The 24,509-nt window shown below is 32.2% G+C and overlaps 1 protein-coding gene across 2 annotated transcripts; it reads right to left on the bottom strand.

The window, feature by feature from the left end:
- Positions 1-525: 525 nt before the first annotated feature.
- LOC106071138 (TBC1 domain family member 12-like) lies at positions 526-23,602 on the bottom strand. Of its 2 annotated transcripts, none has more exons than XM_013231173.2 (13): positions 23,322-23,602; positions 13,654-15,004; positions 12,264-12,479; positions 12,067-12,149; positions 10,486-10,603; positions 9,327-9,433; positions 8,969-9,052; positions 8,759-8,859; positions 7,995-8,066; positions 7,718-7,846; positions 7,372-7,481; positions 5,093-5,196; positions 526-4,986 (listed from the first exon to the last, which is right to left on the bottom strand). In XM_013231173.2, the coding sequence occupies exons 2-13, from the start codon at positions 14,841-14,843 to the stop codon at positions 4,790-4,792; spliced, it is 2,511 nt and encodes an 836-aa protein (XP_013086627.2). In that variant the 5' UTR covers positions 14,844-15,004; positions 23,322-23,602; the 3' UTR covers positions 526-4,789. The 2 variants fall into 2 exon arrangements, with proteins under 2 accessions (XP_013086627.2, XP_013086626.2); XM_013231172.2 differs by having other exon boundaries at positions 23,430-23,602.
- Between the last annotated feature and the right edge of the window lie 907 nt (positions 23,603-24,509).

Genomic DNA, 24,509 nt, shown 5'->3' with positions numbered 1-24,509 from the left:
TTGTTATAAATTTCACAGCTCTATTTTGCGTCTGTTCTACTTTCTGGATTTAAGTAGTCCCAAACGTAGGACATATTTTCAATAGTGGCCAAATCAAGTTTAAATAGCATTTTAGCTGTGTTTCTGATTTGTATAAATTTCTATTAATAAAAATAATCCCTCGTACTTTAACTTTTAAAAATAATTTCAATAATATCGAGATTCCGATATAACTTTTCATTTATTACTTTCATCTAGATATTTATGGTTTATAATTTGTGTAACTGACTTGCCATGAATAAGATAAGTAGTTTTTTGTTACTCTTTATTGTCATTTTTCTGAGTGAAAAGACATGCTCCAATTTGTTTCCATTTCTGTAATTCTTTTCTTTTTGTAAATTTTTAATATCTTGTGTTGTTTTTATTGTTCTGTATATTATCAATTATCTGCTGAGTCCAGCTTTTGTTCCTGAACTAATACAATTTGTTAGGTATATATACGTGTGTGTGTGTGTGTAAAGTAGAGAAACTGATTCAAGTCAGTACTAATTGTATTCCAATACTTTTATTAACTTGATGCATAAATTCATCAGTTGAAATGGATAGCACAATAACAAGAGGAAATGAAAATTTGAAGAAACCATGCAACGATAGCTTTGTTTTATTTGTACAACTAATGTCTTTTGAAATCAACTTTATAAATAAATACTTGAAAACAATAACAAAATACACAACATACTTTCACACCTACACAATAAAGTATCTTTTTAATTATGAAACTTTAAGGGTGATGTGTTTTGAAGGTGTTGTACTAGTAATATCATTAAGTTATTCATAGAAATATTTGTATAAAATAACAAGCTTAACTTGTGAATAGGAACCAGAAATAGAACTACAATCAACTAAAAAAGAAGTTGAACATAAAAAAGGATTACAAATAAACTTGATTTTTGGCTGAATCTAAAATAAATATTTGTCATTGGAGGGGGGGGGGGGGATTGTGGTGGATGTTTTTGCAAACTCTGAGAAACATTTTCTACTAAGGTGTTCCTACAAACTATTCCACAAATCCACAAAAAGAATAGGTTAATATAAAAATAGTTATGAAACATATAGGGTAGCACTTGATGAACAAACAAAACAAAACTACAAATATACATTATAAAATTAAGAATTTTTGTTTCAAAAATGATCCGGCTTATTAACTATAGTGTGTTGTTACTATAATCCCTGATCACATTTCATTTACACTTTAGCAACAAGCAAGATTAAAACAAAAATTATCTTCTCATGTCATTGTACTGGCTTTGAAACATTTTTTTTCATTTTAATTCCAGCTAGATTTACAATGGCTGGTATCATAATAATAAACTGGCCAAAAAAAATCCATCTACTGATGTTATAATGTGAATGTCTATTTACAAATTATTTGTGTCAGATCTTACAAGTTTCGAGAACCTCAAGTACTTCTAGACATGATCTTAATTGAACCCATTAGTCTGATCATGAATAGTAAACCACTATCTGGTACTTATTAATGTCAAATCCTCACTCCATTGAGACTTGGATCTTCATTATAAAGATAAAATGATTTTACTGATTCTCAAAAGAAAATGAAAAGAATACATTCCTCTAAGTGTTTCTGAAGCTGTACCTGTTGACAATCAGCTGAGAATACTTGAAACACTGTTTTGTTCTTTATACTAGTAAACAGTGAACTAGATTTAAAAAATTGACTGAAAAAAAAATTGTATGTGGGTTTAGGGGATTGGGGAAAGGGATATTTGGGAATTTAAAAAATTGACTCTAGGGGAATCTTTGCTTAATTAAGAGAGAAAAGTTGACTTCAATTACAAGAACATGATGTTTATGAGTAGACTATAGAATTATTTATAATTTTATATGGTGATCTAATGAAACTTTATATAGAAGTATATGAAACTAAATAAAAATATATCAATTCTTTGTTGTTGGTATATGAAAACTATGTAAGGTAGATTACAAAGAATTGTGTAATATCAAATTTTATTACAAAAAAAGAATGATTCACAAATGAATGGTTTAATATCATGATGTAGATTACAGAAAGAACAAAAAATAATTGTAGTGATGAACCAAAATATTAGCAACTTGGGAGATTTCATATATGTAAATAAATGTTTGTTGAAAATATCACATCATATTGCTTTGCATTGAATGGTGCTTTTCAGTTTGAATAAAAGATATGAAAATATTTCTGCACATTTCATTTTATATGAGGGACATTAGTAGTATATAAAGTCTTTTTATATTTTGGAAACATTATTGGAATCTACTCTCTAAGCAACAGTTTATTTCCTCATTTAATGAAACCAATTCTTAGCAACATTAGCATCTTGTTTAAGGAATTTATTGAAACAACAAAAAAAGGTCTAGACAATATATGAGGGAACTGTTTTGCAATGGAATGGACAAAGTGGAATTTATCAAGCACATTTTGTTTGTAGATGTTCAATTATTGACATAAATATACTTTATTTGTGTTGACTACAAATTAGGTTAAGTTTAGTAGAGAGGTCAACTGAATTTAAGCATTATATGTGTAAGCATAGTTTGTCATTATCTTCCATAAGAATAGTATTGAAAGATGAATAAGACTTACAGAAGTACAGACAGAATTCTGCACACATTTTTTTTTTAATTTTATTTTTATAATATTTCTGTACAAATTTACAGCCTAAAAAAACTGTGTTTTGGAGACAAATTTATACATAAAAAAAATTCTTTAGTTTGTAATGAAAATATTTGAAGCTGTTTTAATTGTTTAGGTGGACACATCTCAAGGCATCTCAGCTTTGGAATTACGCAGACAATATAGGCTGTTGGGAGTTGTTTGATATAAAATTTCTATACTCTATATTTATTTAAGAAAATAGGTAAGGTAATGCACTTGTGTGTGGAAAATATATTAGACTGCTATGGACATTTAGTTTGATCCACACCATTCTACTAAGTAGGCCTACAATAGTATTTAGTTTCTATTTAACACAATAATTACATCACTATAATGTTAACATTTATATAAATCTATGTATATATATTTTATTATTTGAAATTTGAGTTTAGAAGAAATCATTATGTAAATATTGCAATTAATGAGGACGTGGAATTCAAAATCAACTACTGATCTTGTTAACTACAGAATGGTGATGCTGACAGTCCGCTTTTGTCTTTTTTTGTTTTTGTTTTTGAACTCTTTCGATTCTAATAAAGATTTAGTAAAATATGCTTAAGAGTTAAGTAATACTACATTTTAATGATGAGAAATGCCTGCACTGTTAATTATCTTTAATTACAATAAAACTTATGGTAGAATTTATGTTAGCTTTAACACACTCACACATAAATTAAGTAAAAAAAAAATATAAGTAGAATCGAGGGACAAGTGTGATTCAACATAACAATCAACAAAGATTGAAACTAGCTTAACATAATAGAACAATCTAGATCAATCATGAAAATTACATGAATTATTCTTTTCAAAAGAATTTTAAAAAACTAAAAACAGCAACAAAACAAAAACAGGAAACCTTCTTGCTGTTCGGTAACAAACAAATATTTGTAGACTTAGTGAAGATGTCTTGTACAATGTATTTGCATAAACCGCAAAATCATATGAATGGTAAATCATGTATTATACTCTAGATACTACAAAATTCACTAGCTGAATATATTTTTAAATACAGATGTTTTTTTTTTAAATAATGAACATTTCCAAGACAGATCACAGCATTTCATAATGTTAGGATGCAAATCAATTTTATTCAACTTATTATGTTAAGAAAATAAAATTCAGAGCATCTTGTGAATAAACTTTATGCAGCAATGCATTGACAATGAGTCAGTTTGTACATGAAAGACTTAGTGCATCCAGCTAAAGTACTTATATTTCTCAGATACAAGAAAAAAAATTCAGCAAAGGAAATTTCCAAATGCTAGACAGAGAAACAATAATTGGTTGGATAGAAATCTTATGTCGCCAAATGTATTAAAAAGACATAGTAAAAAGTAATGCCAACATTTGACTCGAGACTAAAAATCTTTGGCAAACTTTATTTTTGTAATGGGAGGCTGTTAGTGCTGTTTTGAATGAATCATGTCTGAAGTTGCCTGAAGACTAGTTAGAAAAATCTTCAATTTTCCTATTTACATTTATAAGATTAGGGATTATGATAAAATATGAACTTGTAGATTAAGAATCTCACTGATTTAAGTAATAGTTAATAATTTGATAATCAAATATTTTTTGTACACTGGAATTACTTTGAAATGGTTTAAAACAACTGAAGTATGTAGACATTTTGGAATAAAACTTATATTCAAATCTATTCTGACAGTTGAGACAAGTTTCAATAACCTTATTCTTCTATTTTTCTTAAATCACAAACAGCAAAAAAAAACAAACAACAAACCTTGCATATAAATAACTTCAGTTAATGAAAGATGGTTTCAAACTGAATGAATCAATTCTATTCATAAATGAAATTATTATTTGATCAAATGCTCTACATTATTCATAATCATCTGTTTTGCATGGCTGGCCATTTAGAAGAAGGCATAATTCTAATTGAATGGTACAAACATCAGTTTCTCTGGCACTTTAGCAAAATAATGGGAAAAAAAAATATTGCTTCATACAAAGACATTAAAATGAGTGGCAAAACTGACCACTGCATAATATTAGTGGCAAAACTGACCAATGCATGCTACAAAATATTTCAACTCTACACTCAAAAGGACAATGAAACTGTACACCACATTATTCTTGATGCTAAGAAACACCCTCATGGGGCTCTTTAAACATTGCATACACAGCCTGAAATCCTTTCTTGTCAATGTGCATTCTGATGTTTTCCACTTCCTTAAACAAGTGATCAACACAAATGTCTTCAGGCAGTTTGGTCAAGAACTGAGCTACATGAATAAAGTCCATCTTCAGTAAGATGCTCTCATAAATATTCAAGATTGCTGTCAAGTAAAAAAAATGCTGTCATTAAAAATGTGAAATTAAAATTAGAAACTACAATGCTATTTAATTACAAGACATTTGTCCAGATCTAAGTTGTCCACTTACCAAGAGCTGTTCTAAATAAAAATTCTTCTCCATCTCTGAAAAATACATCCCAAACTCTGCATGCCACATCGAGTGGAAGAGATTTACTGTACAACAGGAACACCCTAGAAAAATATAAGAAAATGAAATCAATGCAAAGAATTGTTAAAATTTCACTAAAAATAGTTCATTCCCCAGCATACATATTGATAAAAAAAAACTGATACCAATATTTCTGTAGTATTTATAGATTTGTTGAGACTAAATTAAAAAGTCTCCACAGGACAAAACAACAGCTTAAAAAAGACATCTATCAGTAAGTTTAGCAGACATGCCTACCCACAAGACCCAGAATGTGGAACACTCAGGTTGAAAATGTGGAATTTCATGCTTCAATGTGGAACATAAACACATTAAAGTTTAATAGCTGTCACGGATGAATGTGTGTATGTATGTATAATCTATTTTTACAATCAGCGCGAATGACCGGAAGTGTGTTTTGATATAAGCCTACGTGGCTTCTCACAAGCATGTGTTGCTTCATCAAAGACTTTGTGTCTTCAACAGTTTCGACTTTGTTGCTTGATGGTAGACTTTCTGTCTACAACTAAGACTTTGTGTCTTCATCTTTTAAGACTGTGTGTCTTCATCTTCTAAGACTGTGTGTCTTAACTATAGACTGTGTGCCTATTACATTTGCAGTCTGCGTGACTACATTAAAGTCTGTGTGACTACATTAAAGTCTGTGTGACTATGTTCAAGTTGTTTGGATACATAAACGCCTGTGTGGCATATTCAGAGTCTTTGTGGCCTATCGAATTAACATTTTTGTTGTATTGTGTTGTAATGTTTTATACTTGTTTTATAATCATGTTTTTTATGTATCTTTGTAAAAATTGATTATAATTTTAGGAGAGGCAAGATGTCATGGATGAATGTGTGTATGTATGTATAATCTATTTTTACAATCTGCCGAATGACCGGAAGTGTGTTTTGTTGTTAGACAGAGACCAGCGTGTGTGATATTTAGTAAAGTTGATTAAAGTTTATGTGTTTGCTCTAGTGGTTTAATTGTTTTATTTCGTTAACTAGAACTGAACCAGGGACACCTAGACATATCGAGACCTAAGGTAGATTCTATCAAGTTATAAGTATAAGTAGATAGAGTTATATAATAGGAAAGCTGTGACAATAGCCATATTGCGCGCAATAAATAAATAGGATGTAATTATCTTCTTTTTTGAAGTAATGTCTGCAATATATAAGATAAGAAGATAAAACTTCAAATTATTATTAAATAACAATGCTTGTTTGCTTTTTATTAATTAGATGTAAATAGAATAATTAAAACTAAGTAAATCTGTCTATCATAATTATGTCCTTTGCTTGAGATCTATATATATATATATATCAAAATCTATATATATCTAAATCTATATGATGAGTTCAATTACCTTAACTAGATCTAATGGGTAAAACAAATATTGTCTAATAAATTAGTAATTATAGATCTAGATCTATATTACAGAAATAGATCTAGATTTACTTCCTAAAACAGATAAATGATTCTAGATCTAGGATATTCAAAAATTATAGAATATAGATCTCACCATTCTAATGACTAATCTTAGGTATTCTAATGCTACTGTGTAGTACTAAATCTAGATATATATCTACTTGATTATCTAGGTCTCTAGATTCTAGATGTAGACTGTGGTGGGTCTAGATTCTTCTAGATCTAAAAGAATTTAGTCTACAAGAATAAGATCTAAGTCTAAACTAGTTACCAGACTCTAGTCACTTTAGTCTAGATCTCAACACTCTAGCTAGAGAATAGAGTCTAGATCTATATCTAGAAGTAGGTTTATAATTAGAAGATTCTAATATTAATAAGCTTAGTTTATGGAATGAGACGAAATGTAAGCAATAAACACAGACCTATAAATATTTTATTTTGCATTCAGTATTTTCATTTCTCACTATTAATAAATATTTTATTGAAAATAATGGTGATTTTTTCTTTTGTTGGCATTCAGACTTAGCAGAACAAAAAGACGCCAATGTGGAACATGTGAGCTTTTTTTGATGATTTTTGTGGGACAGTTCCGCATAATGTGGGACGATAGGCATGTCTGTTTTAGTAAGAGTAATATAACATTTTTAAAAAATTTCACAGCATGGAAGTGAATAAAGTGTAACTGAAATAAAAATTGATAAAGTAATTTTTTGTTTAAAAATAAACCATAAATCTTTATACAATAAAATGGAAAGTAATCAACAGTGGAAAAAAAAAGATTTACCATTCCATAAGATATAGGTTTGGAGTGACACTTAAACAAATGAAATGAGCATAAAGTCTGGGCAAGTTTTCTTTAAAGAATTCCTCAAAAGTTCTATAATATGCTGTCATCTGTTAAATAAGAAATTACAACAAATATTAAAACATTAATACTTTGATAAAGTTATTTTTTTAGCTGAAACTTTAAACCAACACAACAATTAACAGTAATTAAATCTATAGGCTTTACAGAAATGTGCCTGTGCTGCATCTTAGTGCTAGCATCAGATAACTAGTATTAGTTTTAGTAGCTATGTTAGATGAATTGAACTTGTTCACATCAAGATAAATATTAAAAGAAAAATCACCAAATTTTCATCCATCCGGAAAAAAGCCAATTGACAAGGCCGGTTGAGCAAGTTGGCAAAACAAACAAAGGCATCAGCAACATCCATATTAAGTAATAAAATTGCGGCAATAAATGACATACCCTGCACCTGTAGTAAAAAATTATAATAATAATAAAAAAAACACATAAAAATGTAAAAAAAAAAATCTATTAAATGTAACTGAACTTTAATGTCAAAATATTGCCATCATTAAGGGATTCGCACATTTCTCTATAGTCAAACAGAAGCTACTCACATATCCAACATCAGGTCTGTAACAAGCATAAGCACCAAGTAGACTGTGAAGTAGGTCATACAGTGGACCTCCCTGGAACAAGGAAACATTAAGAGTTAAAGTTAAATGTATTGTTATAAACCTGGTGGTGACACAGATGGGGGTAGTGCTGTGTGTTTTTAGACTATGCAAATCGCCCCAGGCCAGGGTTAGACAAGCGGTCAACAGTGACGAGTGACATTACACACCAGTTTGGGAAGGACCTGTGTTGTAAATATTATGCACGCAAGTCACTGTGAATTTAATCAACCAAAGTGGTCAAGCAACGTTCCATCAGGTTCTATAAGGCCTGTGGGAACCCTATATAAGAGCGAGTGTGTTGGAGTCAAGGGGCTTTAAGTTATCTTGCAATGTGACCAGTACGAGGCAAAGTCAGAACAGTACAATGTGTATAGAAATTCTAGGACAGAGGCAAGCTTTTGGTACAGTCAGTGTTAATGTTGTTGCCAATTGTACAGTTTGGCTGTGATGTATTTGAAATTAAACTGTTACTGTTACTTTGGGGCCCTGAGTTATTAAGTTCTTTAGATTGGTTGTGTCGTGTGGTGCAGTTTGCAGAGAGCCTGGATAGTGAGAAACGTTACATTATATAGCCTAAAGTCTTTCTTTTAGTATGGAACCTTAGTCCAGATACAATTTTAACAAGTGTGTATGTGTGTGCAGAAAATGAAAAAAGTAAATACTGCCATTACTATGATTCTCAAATTTAAAAAAAAAGTAATTACTTTTTGGAAAATGCAGAGATGTGGGAATGTTCTAGAGACATCAAGTTTGATCACTCTAACACTGGACTCTTTGTTGGATGGTTCTTGTTGCACAGTTGACCCTGTAATTTTGATTTTAAAAAAAATGAAAAGTGAAATAGCTCAGGTCATATAACAGCGCTTAAAAATTCTGATACCTATGTATAAAGTATATACATAAAAGAGCCTTACCATCCAAAGTTAAACTACCTTGAGTTTCATCTCTAATAAAAGTGATTCTTTCTTCAGCTCTCTCATGACAAATACTATACAGTGCTGGATCAAATGTAAAAAACAAAAACAAAGTCAGACTAAACATTTTGAATGGTATATTATGGATGCTAATCAAATAGTATATTGTGCATAAGAAAATGTAAAAACATAAAACCAATTTTTAAAATGCAGAAATAATTTATCCTAAAATTTAAAGAGGAACAGAAAATGTGTCAAAATCAAGACTTTAAAAAATAAAAATAAAAAATAGAATGGATAATGACTTAAACTGCTTTAATTCAAAAAAAGTATTTATGGACAATCAAGTTAAATTTACCATGTGTAATATTCAGATCATTGCCAATAGCTAACTGCCAGACTTTTCCTCTCACACAAGGTGGCAAGCCCAACCACCACAAATCTTTGGCCTTTTTACTATGTCTCCTAATCAAGACAAAATTAAACAGAAGAAAAACAAATAAACAAACAGAAGACCAGTGACATATTTTAAATTCAAATAAGTTTATTTATAAACTGAGTGGTTAAGTGCTTGGCTTCCGAACCTGGGGTCCTGGGTTCGAATCTCAATGAAGACTGGGATTTTGGGTTTCGTGATTTTTAGAGTACCCCTGAGTCCAACCAATGGTTAAGTTGGGTAAAGTAAAGACAGTTGGTTTTTGTGATGGTTACATGACACCCTGGTCTAGGCTGTTGGCCCATTAAACAGATGACCTTAACATGATCTCCCCTAATGATAACAAGGAACTCTTTTAAATAATGCTAACATTTGAAAGGAATTAAAACAAAGGTTTAAATTAAAGAAAGAAAAAAGGGAACTAATCAATTTTCTATAAATGAAACCTTGAGTTTAATTTCTTTATGCACAATTTTGTTTTCTTTACCTGTTCTACATGACATCAAGCAGCTTGAGCTGGTAGTTCAATCTAAATGAACTAATATAATCTTTTACCCCTTAATCCTAGCTCAAGATGAAAGACTTCAAATGGATACCTAGAGAAGACAGTTCCTTATCAGGAAGGGGTAGAGGTGGTTGACTGCCTGGGAAATCTGGCCCACTTATTTGCTTGCAAAAATGTGTGTATCATTTTCATGTAAGATTTCAATACAAACATAGGAATTGTCTACAGTAACATGAGATCATAGGTGGGAAGGACACAAAAATAAAAGAAAAATGTCATAAATGATAGCTATATAATGGTAGAAATATGTATTGTTGTCATTAATACAAAAGTGAATATTAAAGTGATTCCAACTTATAATGAATGATTTGTCAAAGTCTATGTAATTTTAGTTAAAAAGAAAATTATCCAGAGATTAGTATTAAACTATTATAAGGCTAATACACATACAGAATTTTATTACAATTTGTGACAAATAAATGTAAAAAAAAAAATTGACTGAAAAAAATAAAAATTCAATACACAACAAATTTATGATGGCAGCTTTGCTATCATTATAATGCTACAAATACTTACATGGCCTCCCAGTTAGGTAAAATTTCAGTATCCCAAATTTTTGCTGCAGCCATCATCTGATCCTCAAGTTTTCTCTGCTGAAGGAGCTGTTTTTTCTTTTGCTTCATATCCTTCAATTCTGGTGTAGCAAACAAAGAAGACAAAATGTCAGATTAGAATACATAAACACATGAGCACAGTATATGTAAAGACTGAGGATTTTCTTTTGTAATGTCTATAGTAAACAGTTATACAACAATCATTTCATTTTCAGATTAAAAAAATACTAAATACTGAAATAGCATTGCCATGAAAATTAAAAAAAGAAAAAGATTAACAAAAACTGAGCATTTGTATCAGATGTGTCATTTGTTCATTTCAAAGCACAAGAAAAGTGTACATTGTACATTCATCTTTTCTATACTTATTTTAAAATCAACTCAGAGGTGTAAGAAATAATTTTTTTTCAAATCTCTCAAATATTCAATTGTCAATGACAGATTTGAAATTTTTCTTTGCTTTTCTCTGCAATCAGGATGCAATGTTTATGGTGTAATGTTCCAGTATTTTGTTCACTGACATACTGACAACTTTAAAAACTTTTTATGGTAGTTCCTGGTCATGTTGATGGAACCAGTAGAAGTATTTAGAAAATAATAAATAAATAAAATATACCAAACATAATGAATAACTGGCCAACTCATTTAGCAGCAGAGACAAAATATCTAAACATATATTAAAACTTTTTTTTTATATATAAAATCTATAATAGTAATGATATATTTGATAGGATTTTGGGCACATCTGCAACGAAATGTATACTGAAAACTGCGATCTTTAGGGCAGAAGATTTAAAGGTCATCTGTTTCTGAGGCCCATGCTTATAGAAGGATGTCATGTGGCCAGCACAACGACCTACTGCCTTTACTTTTCCCCAACTATTGTCAAGTACTCATTAGAGCTGGGTGGACTCAGAGGTGCCCTGAAGATCTCAAAATTAAATATCCCAATCTTCACCAGAATTTGAACCCATGATGCCATGGTTAGGAAGCCAAGAGCTTTACCACCCTGCCACCACGCCTCACTGAAAACTATGGAACCCTGAAAAAAAGGACATATGAAGGCCATTCAGACAAGAGTCAATATTGATCACACAAGTTCCAGATAAGTTAGAGTGTTATTTTAAGGCACCTAAGAGTCATGTGAGGGTTGATATATTCTATGGCCTATGCTTAATGTTATTAGTAGTGGTCAAATGGTGTTGGTTTAATTGATGACAAAAATTTCATCAAATTTTCTTTACTTACCTAGATCTAATGTGTTGAAATTGGGTTTGATTGGGATGATGATGACGATGACACATTTGATAACTTGTATGATTAACAGAGATATTTCAAGGAATATTAAGTGCCTAGGGAGGTTTCAACATATTTTGCGACCTTCACTTTTGTTTAATGATTATTCATGTCAAGTTTTATCATGATTGGTCAGTTGATTTTATTGAAAAACAGATACTTTTGACAAACATATTTTTTATACTATTAATATATTTTATATTTCTGTAAAATATTAAGTCACTAAGATACCATACAGACTTTCTACCTTTCTTTTTTGCTGCTTCTATCATGGCTTCATATTGCTGCCTGTGTTTTTCAGCTTCTTCTGGACTCTTAGAAGGGAGATTTCTAAATTGAAATGAAGTGATAGTTAAATTAAATTCAATATGAATAATATATTTTAAAATCTAGATATCATTGACTGAAGAATACATTTTGTTAAGCCTAAAAGCAAACATTTACCCAGGCCTATTCTCTAATATTAAGGCAGTAGTGGACATGACTTCTGAACATTGTTTTTTGGCTGGAAATGATGGTTTTTCTATTTTAGACTGCCGAGCTTGAAATTCTGATGTGATCTCATGAGGATTGCGTGGAGTTACATCTTTAGGCGGTATCCTTCCAAATAACTTCCAGCCTGGGAGACTATCCTCTTTGGCTCTTTTAGAAAACAAATTTCTATAAAAAAAAAAAATAAACAGATGAAAAGATCTATATAGGCCTTTTAATTTGAACATTAAAATTTCAATGATTCAATTTATTTTAATACTCGATTTCTAGCCTCAAAACCTAAATTACTTTTATTCAGTTATTGTTAACAATTTAAAAAAGAATAGAAAAAAATCCACATCAAGATTGAATTTAAAAAATGATTTTTAAGGGCTGATGTTCTAATGTAAAGTAAAGTAAATTTCCCCTTTCAGATGATGTAAAGGTCATCTGTTTCAAAGGCCTACGGTTAACGAGGGTGTCATGTGGCCAGCACAACGACCAACCACCTTTACTTTTCCCCAACTAATGTCAGGTAACCATTAGAGCTGGGTGGACTCAGAGGCGCCCAATGATCCCGAAATTAAAAATACCAGTCCTTACCAGGATTCAAACCCGGGACACCCGGTTCGGAAGCCAAACGCTTTACCGCTCAGCCACCGATGTTCTAATAAGAATGTGTTTATTAGGCTTGTGATTTTAGACTAAAACTCATGTCTTCATTCAAAGACTTTGGTTTCTAAAACAATAAAGGCTTTTTGAGTTACAAAAACATTTAAGTCTAGTAGAGTAAAAATTTTTATGGAAGAAATTTCTTAACAAATGTAAAAGAAAGATGAATATGAACAATTTTTGTTGTAAATTTCTAAAGGGCATAGTATTCTAATCAAAACAATACTAATTATTGCTAGTTAACTTTTCCCATTAGATGTATATGATAAAACTTGATCTGTCTGTCACAACAATGGCCATTGTTATATAGACCAAAGAACATTTGATATATCTATAAATGTTTACAAAACAGAGAGGTTGGTATGAGTCAAGATAGGACCAATGATCTTTTATAATCATGCAACAATTATGTGGAAAAAAAAATATCTTCACACGTTACCAGCCAGACCGTTTTGTGTGAAATTGTGTGATATAAACATCAGAGCACAATAAACATGCTTATAGAAGAGAGGTGTTATTTTAAATTTTTGAACTACTTTGTACTCTGACACACTGATAGTGTCCACCTCATTTTCCAAACCTATTTCATTTTAAATTGTTTTATTTTTGAAGTTAAAAGAGAATTTATAAGATAAGATTTAGATCAGACATACAATTATTAACAATGTGACATCCCTTATTTAATACTTACTTTAAACTAGTAAATGACTTTTTTTTAGCTGCCTGAAACTGGGGTGCTTTCTTTTCTCCATATCCACTATCCAGCGAAGATGAATTTCCACCTTTATCAAAAGAATTCCTGGAGTGCAGGTTAATGTCCATGAAAAGTGCCTCATCTGAAATGTTTTTTGAATCTACTGTAAACTCTTCACCAACTGAAACAGCAGACACAGAAAAGTCGGTGCCAGTGCTTACACTGGATAGACTAGAATTATCTGCAAATAAATAGTGACTGGGCTCAAAGTTGTGTTGGAATCCAGGAAAACTATCTACACTGTGCAATGTATATCTATCACTGTCTGCAGAGTAGTGAAACTCTTGGGCACTGTATGCTTTGTGCATTGGAGAACGAGGACTTAACAATTCACTGCATGACAGATCTTGGTTGGAACTTGCAGATTCTGATTCATTGCATGAATAATCTTTATCCGGTACACATAAATGTTTAAAATCTGTATGTACAATTGGCAAGTCTGTGTGATTAGAGGAAACATCATTACTTTTAACAAGCTGTCTTGTGGTTGGGATGTATAACAAAGGTAATGAGATGTTTTCTAACACTTTAGAGAATCTTGCACTTTTACCCAGTTCAACTGGCAGATCATCAGTGAATTTTGGTGAGGACATCACATAGTTAAACTGGGAGTTACAATGGCTGGTGCAGCCCACAGTTTCTTCATCAACTGGAGCTGTACAACCATTGCTTGAAATGGTTTGTTCATTTTTTATACTGAATTTACCCATACTATCTTCTAAAGTCCTCAGTGAATTATCAGCATGTTCAAAGTCTAATGTTTTATCGCTGGATAGAGACAGTGTTGCTTCCACATCATCACTGCAGTCTTTTGATTTAACTAAACTTATAACAAAAGCCTCTTGCTGAAGAAATGAATTAGCATGAGAATAAGGAATTGTGTGCTCATCTTCCCGTAAAGATGAATCTCCAAGTGTTTCTACAAGGGATATCTTTGATTTGACTTTCATTTGATTTTTTAAAGCTTCTACATCCTCAAAGTCAATGCTGGCTAAATTTCTGGCCTCTCCATTACAGTGCCCAGATCTGGGGATACTTTTATCTGGATCACTCATAACGCGCAGTCTCATTGTCCTTAATGAGTGAAACCGTGAAGTCTTGAACTGTCGAGGAAAATATTTTCCCATGGTAAAATATACATATTTGAAGCTGCATGTTATTTATGTCAGGATTTTTAGTTTGCATTCATAGCAAGATCTGCACTACTTTTGAATATAAATAAAATATATGAAAAAAAATAGCCTGATGATGGCCTTTGTTTAGCTTTTTCCTTTCATGATTGCAAAACCTGCAAATTAAAAAAAAGGATAAATTATTTTTTTTTAAATGACACTTGACATTTAAAATTAAAAGATTATTAAAAGTCAATAAGAGAAAAATTTATACAGGCAAATTAGCAGACTTAAAATTGCTTTTTTTGGTATAAACAAATTGTCTAAAATGTCAAATTTATAAATGACAGAAATTGTTATCAAAAAGGATTTTTATCTTATTGAAATGTGAACATTTTACACAACCTGCAGGAGTTTAGCTGATAGGAGCGGGCCTAAGTACATTGTAGCATCAAAACCAAAAAAGCCTATCCTTTTTTTTTATGTAAAAAGGCAATGCACACAAAACACATATATGGCTGTAGCTCACACAATGAGGGCTGATTATTTCATACCAGTATTATCTTTCTTCATGGTAAACTTACCCTAACCCTAACTTATTCTATACATTTACTAAGAAAAGTAATTACAATCAGAATAACTAAAGTACCCCGTATTATGAAAAAAAAATAAAAAGTAACTTTAATTGTAATCCTCCCTCCCATAATTACTATAGCACTCTACAACTAAAAACCAATGGATAAAGTATTAGTATTGATAATACCAATATTGCATTAATTTAAAAAAGGATTATTGCTTCAACTAACATGTACATGGAGCCCAAATTAAAAAAAACTTTATTGGCTATAATCTATATAAGATGTGAAAGTAAATTAAAAATTGATGAGAGGTGTTGGGGAATATGTTATTTCTCATACTAAAAAATCATTTAATCTAAACCATATTTTTATACAGTGTACTCTATTCATATAAGGCTTTGTTGAGTTTTACTAAGGTTGGTACTTTATCTAGCTCATTCATTGTGGGTAATTTATTGATAGCATTGAGGGCTGAGGCAGTGACTGAGCTTGTAGTAGTGTTTGACCCATCGAGTATTATTTTTTTTTTATGTTTGTGATGATTTCCCCAGTGGTTTATTTTAGAGGTGCTGACTAGTTTTGGGAGGGTCTAAGAGCCTTTTTGATTCCATCATACATCCCTCTGAGGTTGCCTGTTAGGATTGCAAGCTGAATACTCTGAGCTATACCCAGTATTCATTGGCACCGATCAGTGCTGTTCTCTGAACAGTGGCTGTAGCTTCTTTCAGAATAAGCAGGTTGCATTTAGTGAGCTTCACCTTTAATGTAACGAGTGCATTCCTCTTTGCTCTGATGACAGATGTCAGTATAGCTGAATTAGAGTCGTACCAATCATTTCATTTTATAATTTTTCTTCAGAAGATGTCTAGGGAAGTCTTTTGAATGATGGACTAAAGGTGTTCCTATTTTCTGTTGCTGTATTTCCAGGAGCATTTAGTAGTCACATTGAAAAGATTCTACAAACTGTATCTGGAGATCAGGGTGGCATATTTCACATCAAATTGAGGTTTTCCATTCCTCTTTGTAAGGTGGCTTTTTGTATGCAGAATGTTGATCTTATAACATACCAAGAGTGATCTGTGTTGCAGTGTGATAGGACCTGGTAAGCTTGACAAATTTTAAGCACTTTTGTCCTACAGCAAACCTCAAGTAGACCTTGTCTATTTTAATTTATTTTTCAAACAACAAATCAATCAATACAACTGTTGACGGACCCAAGAAGCGCTTTAAGATTGTCAAGAATGATAGCCTGTTCAGTATTTGGGAAAAATGGCTGGCTCCTCTACTACCAAAGCAAAAGCCACATTAACCTGTGATATTTAACAAGCTTAGAAAAGGATTTAGAGAGATCTAGTTCAAAAATTTCTGTTATCATATAGTTATCACGTAGACGAGTGTAGACAATATATCTCACATTTACACTAGTTATTAAAATTAAAGAACCATTAATCAGATAATTAAATAAATAACAATGAATAGCTTTACTAATATTAGAACAGCCATCTAGATAAAGATCTTATTTTTTATTTTATAATTTATAAATGTTCTTGGTTGATAATCATAATCTATGAAGATAATCATTATCATTAATAAAATCAATCATAATGATCTATTATGATCTAGTCTAAATTTCAAGTTTCCTAGGCCTAATGCTTAAAATTAGGCCTTGTAGTTTGAAATAGTAGAAATAGTATAATTTGTTTTATAGACTTTAGACTATGTGTTCCACATTTGCATTTGTAAAAAAATATTGCATTTTGTGTTTGATACCAAAATCAAAGTGTTTTTATGTTTTCTATAATATACCTAATAATTGTGTTCAATCAAATGAGGATTAATGATATCTTTATTGGATAAATATTAATTATTAAGTGTTGTCTTGTTTTTAATGAATTTAAGTTCAAATGGTTAGAATCTAATGCTCTGCTGCAAACTTCAGTATTGTTATAACCCTATTTGCGTCGCGATAGGGTTAACTATAGGTTCAGGTGACTGTGACAGGTTGGGGAATGTGACGTGTGTTTGGCGCGTTCAATGTCTAGGGGATGATTATTTTTGAAAGCTATACACACCAACCCGTCAGCATATAAATCGGGAGCAGGCACGCAACAAAACAAGCAATGAAAGAAAGATACAAAGTTAAAAATGGCGAATATTTATTAATATAAATATTTACATAAAAGAATAAAAAGGGGGAGGGTTTGCATCTATCTCTAATTGATACTAATTTTGATCATCACTCTTGCACTTAATAAGAGAGTATGTCACTTTGTCTTCTGAACTTAGCTGGTTGTCCTGTTGATGTCGCAGCTGGTTGTGTCCTAGCTTGAGGTTCTGCAGCTGGCGCTCTAGTGGGTAGAGGGACGCCGGTGATATAGTTCTTGTGGAGTCTCAATCCAAAGTTCTAATATCTGTAGTGGGCACAGTAGGGCGGGTGGCCGGCTACCGTGGGCACAAGGTTACTGCGGGCAGAGCTGATCTGCCGTGGGCAGCGTAGTTAACAGGATAGGTCCAGTGAGGTTTAGCGTAGCTATGACGTCTCGCACAGATCTGGGTCTATAGGGACGTCGCACCTAATAAGTTGACAGGTGGGCTGTCGACTAGGCGGGCAAGGCCGATAGCACCAAGTAGTAGAGTTGAGTAGATCCACGTAGGCGGTAGATGATACTCAATAGCAAATAGGCAATTGACTAGGCAGGCAATGCCAAATAAATAGGCAGGTAAATAGGCAGTTAAATAGGCAGGTGATCCAAACAAATAGTTGGGTAGATCTCAGTAGGCAAGTGCAGTGCTGAATGGCACTAAGCACATAGGCAGACACCTGAGGGTGGCTGTGGATAAATAAAGACAATTTAGGACATGTCTCTCATGCATCTTATCGATGCCCTCGACTGAGGTGCATTCGTCAGATTGGTAAAATTGCTTTTGAGTACAATTAGGAGATGATGACAAATGGGATTTGGAAAATAGATGGCAGATAGTAGCAATATAGATATGTACATAAAAGGGGAAATAATAATATAAAAATGTACATATAAGGGGAAATAATAATCTCAAATAATCAACACAAGTTGGAAAACAGAAAGGGGGGGGGGGATGGGCGATGGTCAGCGACCATGACAGTTTGTTTACATACGACCGTCGGCCGAAAACAATGGAGCGCGTGTCCATTCAAGGGGTGCAACTCTCTTTTGAGTAAAATGACTACAGGGGAGATAATTCATATCTCTTTTCTACGCGCAGTATTAGTGCGCTAGTAAAATTATCAAGGCGGTCAGCCGAGAAAAAGGAAATAAAATACGATATACATGGTTGCGTCAACGATCAATTGAGCAACGTAGCATTAATAGATTAATGCAATATATAAATATATACATATGCCATGTCTATGTTTTCTACTTACGACAGTGAGAAATACACAATGCACTAATTAAACATAAGTGAAATAAAATACACATGATAATCTCCAGTGAGAAATATGCACAAAGTAATGAAGATGGAACTTGTGATTAAGTTCGGCTTACCACCAGGTATTCCTCTAGGAGTGATAATAAATGAAGTAGTCCAGACTCGATTGACAGTGATAGAGAAATAAGAGGGTCTGGCTTGATTTAATCTACCTTATATATAGGCCTGGAAAATGTGGGCGGAAACAGGAAATGTCCTAGGCTAAGAATTATCTTACACGTGGGTGAATTAGACTTGAAGACTTGAGATGGGAGTCGCACCTTGGAAAGGTCAATGGGCGTGTTGGTCTGCGTGATCTCCTAGATCGAAGAGAGACGTGTGAGAAGGTGACTTCAACTGTGCCCGTCTGACATCAAAGAGACTGTGTGTTTATCTTTACCCTGGTCAAGGGAGATAAGTGAAAGCCTTGGTCTAGTTGTCCCAAGGTGGTCGAATAAGTCTAGCCCGAGGTGGTAAAGGTGGGGCAGGTGAAGAAAGTGGGGATAGGATGGGGAAATGACTAAAATAAAATAGGTAAATAATGATAGATAATGATTAATGCTGTGATAAATTTGAGTGACTCTGACAGCAAGCTTTTGACTTGTCACAGTGACACACACGTGAACTCATGCAAATCATTCAGGTCAGCAGGGCCATGAACAAGGGACAGTACTGCGATTACATGCAAATATGATCATTGTTATGGTCATGTGATCAAAAGCCTTGGTGTACGAGAGACACAGTGTGTAAGAAAGCAGCAGTTCAAGACAGGAGACAGAGACTGTTAGTCGGCCATGAAGTCGGTCCCAGTTGAGTCCTCAAGTGTTATGTACGAGTCCAGGAAGAGATAGAGATTGTACGGTGATGTACAATATAACATTTTAGTTGTTGATGTGTTTCCAATAGTCTAGTATTGGCTGTTATCTACTTATTCACTCATTATTAAAGTACCAGATTAACAGAGCTCTTGTTGTCAAGTTCTTGATGTGTTAGATGTGCTGTGTTGTGTTTAGCAGTGTTTACAGAAGGCCTGATTAGGAGAGAACGTAACAGTATCGACCCGCCTCACCCTTTCTTAATTTAATTTTTTTACCTCCCATCTTGTAGACATCAGAATAAGTTACTGAAATGCATCTACATGCTTGGTGCATGGGACTCTGCCCCTAACCCTGCTTGGGGGGGGGGGGGGGGGGGGGTGTTACTATTTTGGTATAGATGTATAGATATAATAAATTTTTGACAATCAATGGAATAAACAGTGGTATAATGTAAACCATTCCAGTAAAGTCTAGATTTCTTAAAAAAAAAAAAAATCAATTTGATGTTAAGTTTGTTTCTACAGTTATAATCTTACATTTCAATTTACAAAAAAAAAAAAAACAAAAAAAAAACAACAAACCAACTAGGGATAAACATCATAAACAAGATTTTAAAATAGAATATATCTACTAGATCTAATTAAGAATAGTGAATTTTGATAATTAGCTCACTGTATTATATTTTTTAAAAATTGGACAAACTAACACTATTTTTTTTAAAGGCGGAGGGGGGGGGGGGGAGGGGGGATTAGGATGATTGAGGGAGGTGACACTTCTAAGTCTAAATTCTAGATATTTAGACTAGATATCATCTAGATCTAGTGATGGGAACTAAACTAACTTTTAAAAGTTAAACCAAAACTAATTTTCAATTAAAATAAAGTAGTTAAACTATGAATTTCAAAATATAGTTTAACTAAACTAAAGAAAATTAATTAAATTTTTCATAACTTTTTTTTTTGGTGGCGGTGGGTGTAGGTCTATCTAGTCAGGTTGTTAAAATCAGTTGGATACACCGTCTATTTACTTTCTGGGCAGGGAGGGTGTGTAACTATTTTAGCGTAAAGATATATCTACGAACTAGACCTATATAGATATAATCATCCGACTGTTTAACTACAGTTCGATCTTATTCTTTTAGCATTGTAGAAATATTTATCCATAATAAAATCAGTAATAAGGAATATGTTTCTTACATAAACGTTAATGCACAATAAATAAAAAAAAAGATGTCTAAATAAATGTGTGCTTAAATTTTTGCCTTGAATTAAAACCTTAGAAAAGAATGGTAATCTTTTTTAAAAATTATATTAACTTATTATATAACGGAAAATCTTACTTATACCGCTAAAGTTTAAAATCTCATTAAATAACATAGATTTAGAATTTCAAATTTTGATCTAGCAACCAAAGAAATGGAAACGAAATCGTTGGAGTTTTAAGAAGCATTTGACCTGTATAACTATTTTATAGTGTAAAATACATGCTTGGTTATTTTCTTGTTTGACCACTAAAAATAATACTAACAATATTGCATAACCATTAAACGCGCAAGGGGAAAAAAACAGGGTGGTCTTGTCATTATGGACTTCACACTCAGTAGACCAACACTATAGGCCTACACATGTAGGTCTATCTAGTCAGGTTGTTAAAATCAGTCGGATACACCGTCTATTTACTTTCTGGGCAGGGAGGGCGTGTAACTATTTTAGCGTAAAGATATATCTACGAACATGCTTGACTAGCCATGCCAGTGTGTTATTTTCTTGTTTGACCACTCCACATTAAGCAAACACTATTGCATAATGCGTAATAAATAAAAGAAGCAGGGTAGTCTTGTAGTATCATTGACTACACATGTACAGAACACTAGGCCTACATGTGTATGTCACATGTATGTCTAGCTGACCAGGTTGTTAAAATCAGTTAGACACAGTCTATTTCCTTTATGGCCAGAGAGGGTGTGGATTAAAAGATTTTTTTTTCTAGAGTTGGTTATCCTAATGCTTTTAGATCTATATAGGCTTATCTGTCGATTTAGACTTAGAACTCAATAAATAGTCTTAATAAAAAGACTATAAAAAGAGAGTACTTGATGATCCTGCAGTTAAAAAATTGTTGTTTGCTGCAAATAAATTGATTAAAACCACTAAATATTGACCTAGCTCACTAATCAGATTCCCACTATAAACAGAAATTTAACACGTCCACGTGGCTCACAAAAAAATTCGGAGCAACCCCATTCATAATATTGCATAGAAACTTTTGGCAAAATATGTTTAACATTTTATAATATAATGTTTACTCCCATAACTTCTACCAGCATCTTACTTTTTTACCCTCTTCAAAAGCAGACTGACTAAATAGTTGTTAACTGCATCATTTTTTTGATAATCAAAGTTATTGATATCACATGACCTGAAAACAGGAATGTGTGTTTCAACCATAGTTTCAACCCTGGCCACATGTTGAAAAGTTGTACAAATTTTAATTGAACTTTTTAGTTAGTAACAAAAAAAAATAAATTAAACTACAATTTTAACAAAACTTTTTTTTCTAGCTAAACAATGGCCTTTTAAAATTATTTTTTTTAGTAAAACTAAAAGTTTCTAACTTTTTAGTTAACTTTTGCCCATCATTATCTAGATCTAATGATCATTAACATTCTAGATCAAGTCATAGAGACTTATAACTAAGACAGCAATACTAACAGTGTAACTCTGTAACACTGTTAGTAACAGTAACAGTCTTAAAGCTACAACAGTCAACAGAAAATTAGTCACCCAGACTGTGAATAACGTATAAGTATAATCCTGAATAGTGTGGTCCACTGTGGTTGACTATGATATCAATTATCATCATAGTAGATCTATAAATTTCATACTACTGACTGTAGACACTGTAGACTAGTACAGTAGTGAGTAGTACTAGTACACTTCTATACTAGCGTAGACTGTAGCAACTCAGGCAACTGTAGATCTGACATCTGAATCTAGATTCTAGTCATTAGTAGTAGTAGATCTACAATCTACAGTTATTCTAGATCTATTATAATCTATACTATTTAATTTAATAGTCTATAATCTATATTATATAGAGTTGGAAATATAGACTCTAGTAACTAGTACTCACAGTACTGATGCTATATATATAGATCTAGAACTTTAGTCACATAGTGATACTAGTAATACGCTGTATTATACATATTATACGGTAGACAATGTACAGTATCACTACTACACTACTAGATTTAACTAGATCTACTACTCTACTGTACTAGCATAGTGATAGTAGACAGACTTAGCAGTACTACACTCAGTTACACTGGTAACACTGTGACTCACTGACTGTACTTAGTACTACAACAGTCTAGTACTTTGAACAGTACTGACACTGACAGTACTGTACAGACTACAGTAACTAACACTAGTAACAGTAAACAGTTACAGTGACAGAGTGTACTGTAACAACAGTCAGACTGTCACAGAGTAGAGTTAGAGTAGAGTAGATGATGAGATCTAATCATCTAATGGTCTATCATTAGTTAAATTAGTTACTTTTTAGTATCATCTACTGATAATGATAATCATTTATCATTATCTACATCTAGTCACTAAGTCAGTAGTCTAACTACTAAACTAGTCACTCACTCATCAAGAGTCAAGTCATTGCGATGCGACTCCTTCGTCTACGTACGGTCTAGCTACCCTACACTCCTACAGTCTATCTAGATTTACATGTAACATGATGTCATGTACCTTAAAATCTAGATCTAATAGCTGCCTTTACTCGTATAACAGTGCCTGAAAAGCTCAACCGAAAGTATCATATTTAACCCCATTTCTTATCAGAAGTTTAATACATTTCTTTGGGTACTTGACTGTAATATTTTATCATTATGAAAGTGGTAGCCATTGCTATGCTAATTAGGGGGAGTGAACTTAGTAGAAAGTGGAGTCACGAGAGAATTAGTTTTGCATTAAAGTGTAATATTAAGATTCGAATGACAAAAGTACAATTTTAATGGTATATCTAGTGTTTTAAAAGTAAACTTTTGCTTAAGTACGTTTAGAAAATAAAATATAAAATAGCGAAACTACTAATTTTAGTGCGAAAATATAACATATATGGGTCAGCTCCACGGGAACACGGTTAGGTCTAATGGTCTAAACACGAAAAGAATTTGGGAAAACTTTTAATGATGCCTGCCATACATAGGCCTACTAGATCTAAAATCTATACGTACATCTACTGTGTCTCTTTGTAAGTGGCCTGCAAAAAAAAAAATATATTTTTATTAGTTTTTAGTTCATTTCTAAATGTAAAACTTAATTGCTTCTTAAAATCAAGTAAATTTAAAATTTATTACACAATTAGCCTATTACAATAAATACTTTTCACCCAAGAACCCCCACCCCAACGTATATATATATATATAGTGCTTTTTTGTGACGGTACGCACCGGTTCGGCGTAACGGCACCCATTTCAATGTGAGAAAAAAAAAAAAAAACTTTCTTGTACTTTAACGTTCATTTTTAATTTAGTAGTAGTTAAAAGTTAGGCAATCCATCACTGAGTACCGCACCTATTATTTTTTTTTTACATAAAAGCACTATATATATATATATATATATATATATATATATATATATATATATATAGGCCTATATATATATATATATATATATATATAGAGAGAGAGAGAGAGAGAGAGAGAAAGAAAGTTACTTCAAAAAAAAAAAAAAAGAGGATTACATCATACGCATCATTCTGCCAAGTCACTGGTTTTCCATGCTATAATAGCACTTGGGAAGAAGGAGCATTTGTACAAATTTGT

This window comes from Biomphalaria glabrata, chromosome 1, assembly GCF_947242115.1.
Source record: "Biomphalaria glabrata chromosome 1, xgBioGlab47.1, whole genome shotgun sequence".
Lineage (NCBI taxonomy): Eukaryota > Metazoa > Mollusca > Gastropoda > Planorbidae > Biomphalaria > Biomphalaria glabrata.
This window is presented reverse-complemented; position numbering and strand designations above follow the sequence as displayed.

What these genes read in the sequence shown, in the direction of transcription:
- LOC106071138 (XM_013231173.2), bottom strand. Translation starts at nt 14,843, where the DNA reads ATGGGAAAATATTTTCCTCGACAGTTCAAGACTTCACGGTTTCACTCA. An exon ending in TTACCTAACTGGGAGGCCAT is followed by an intron (nt 9,434 to 10,485) that starts GTAAGTATTTGT and finishes TGTCTTGATTAG; the next exon opens with GAGACATAGTAAAAAGGCCA. An exon ending in TTTATTTAGAACAGCTCTTG is followed by an intron (nt 4,987 to 5,092) that starts GTAAGTGGACAA and finishes TTTACTTGACAG; the next exon opens with CAATCTTGAATATTTATGAG.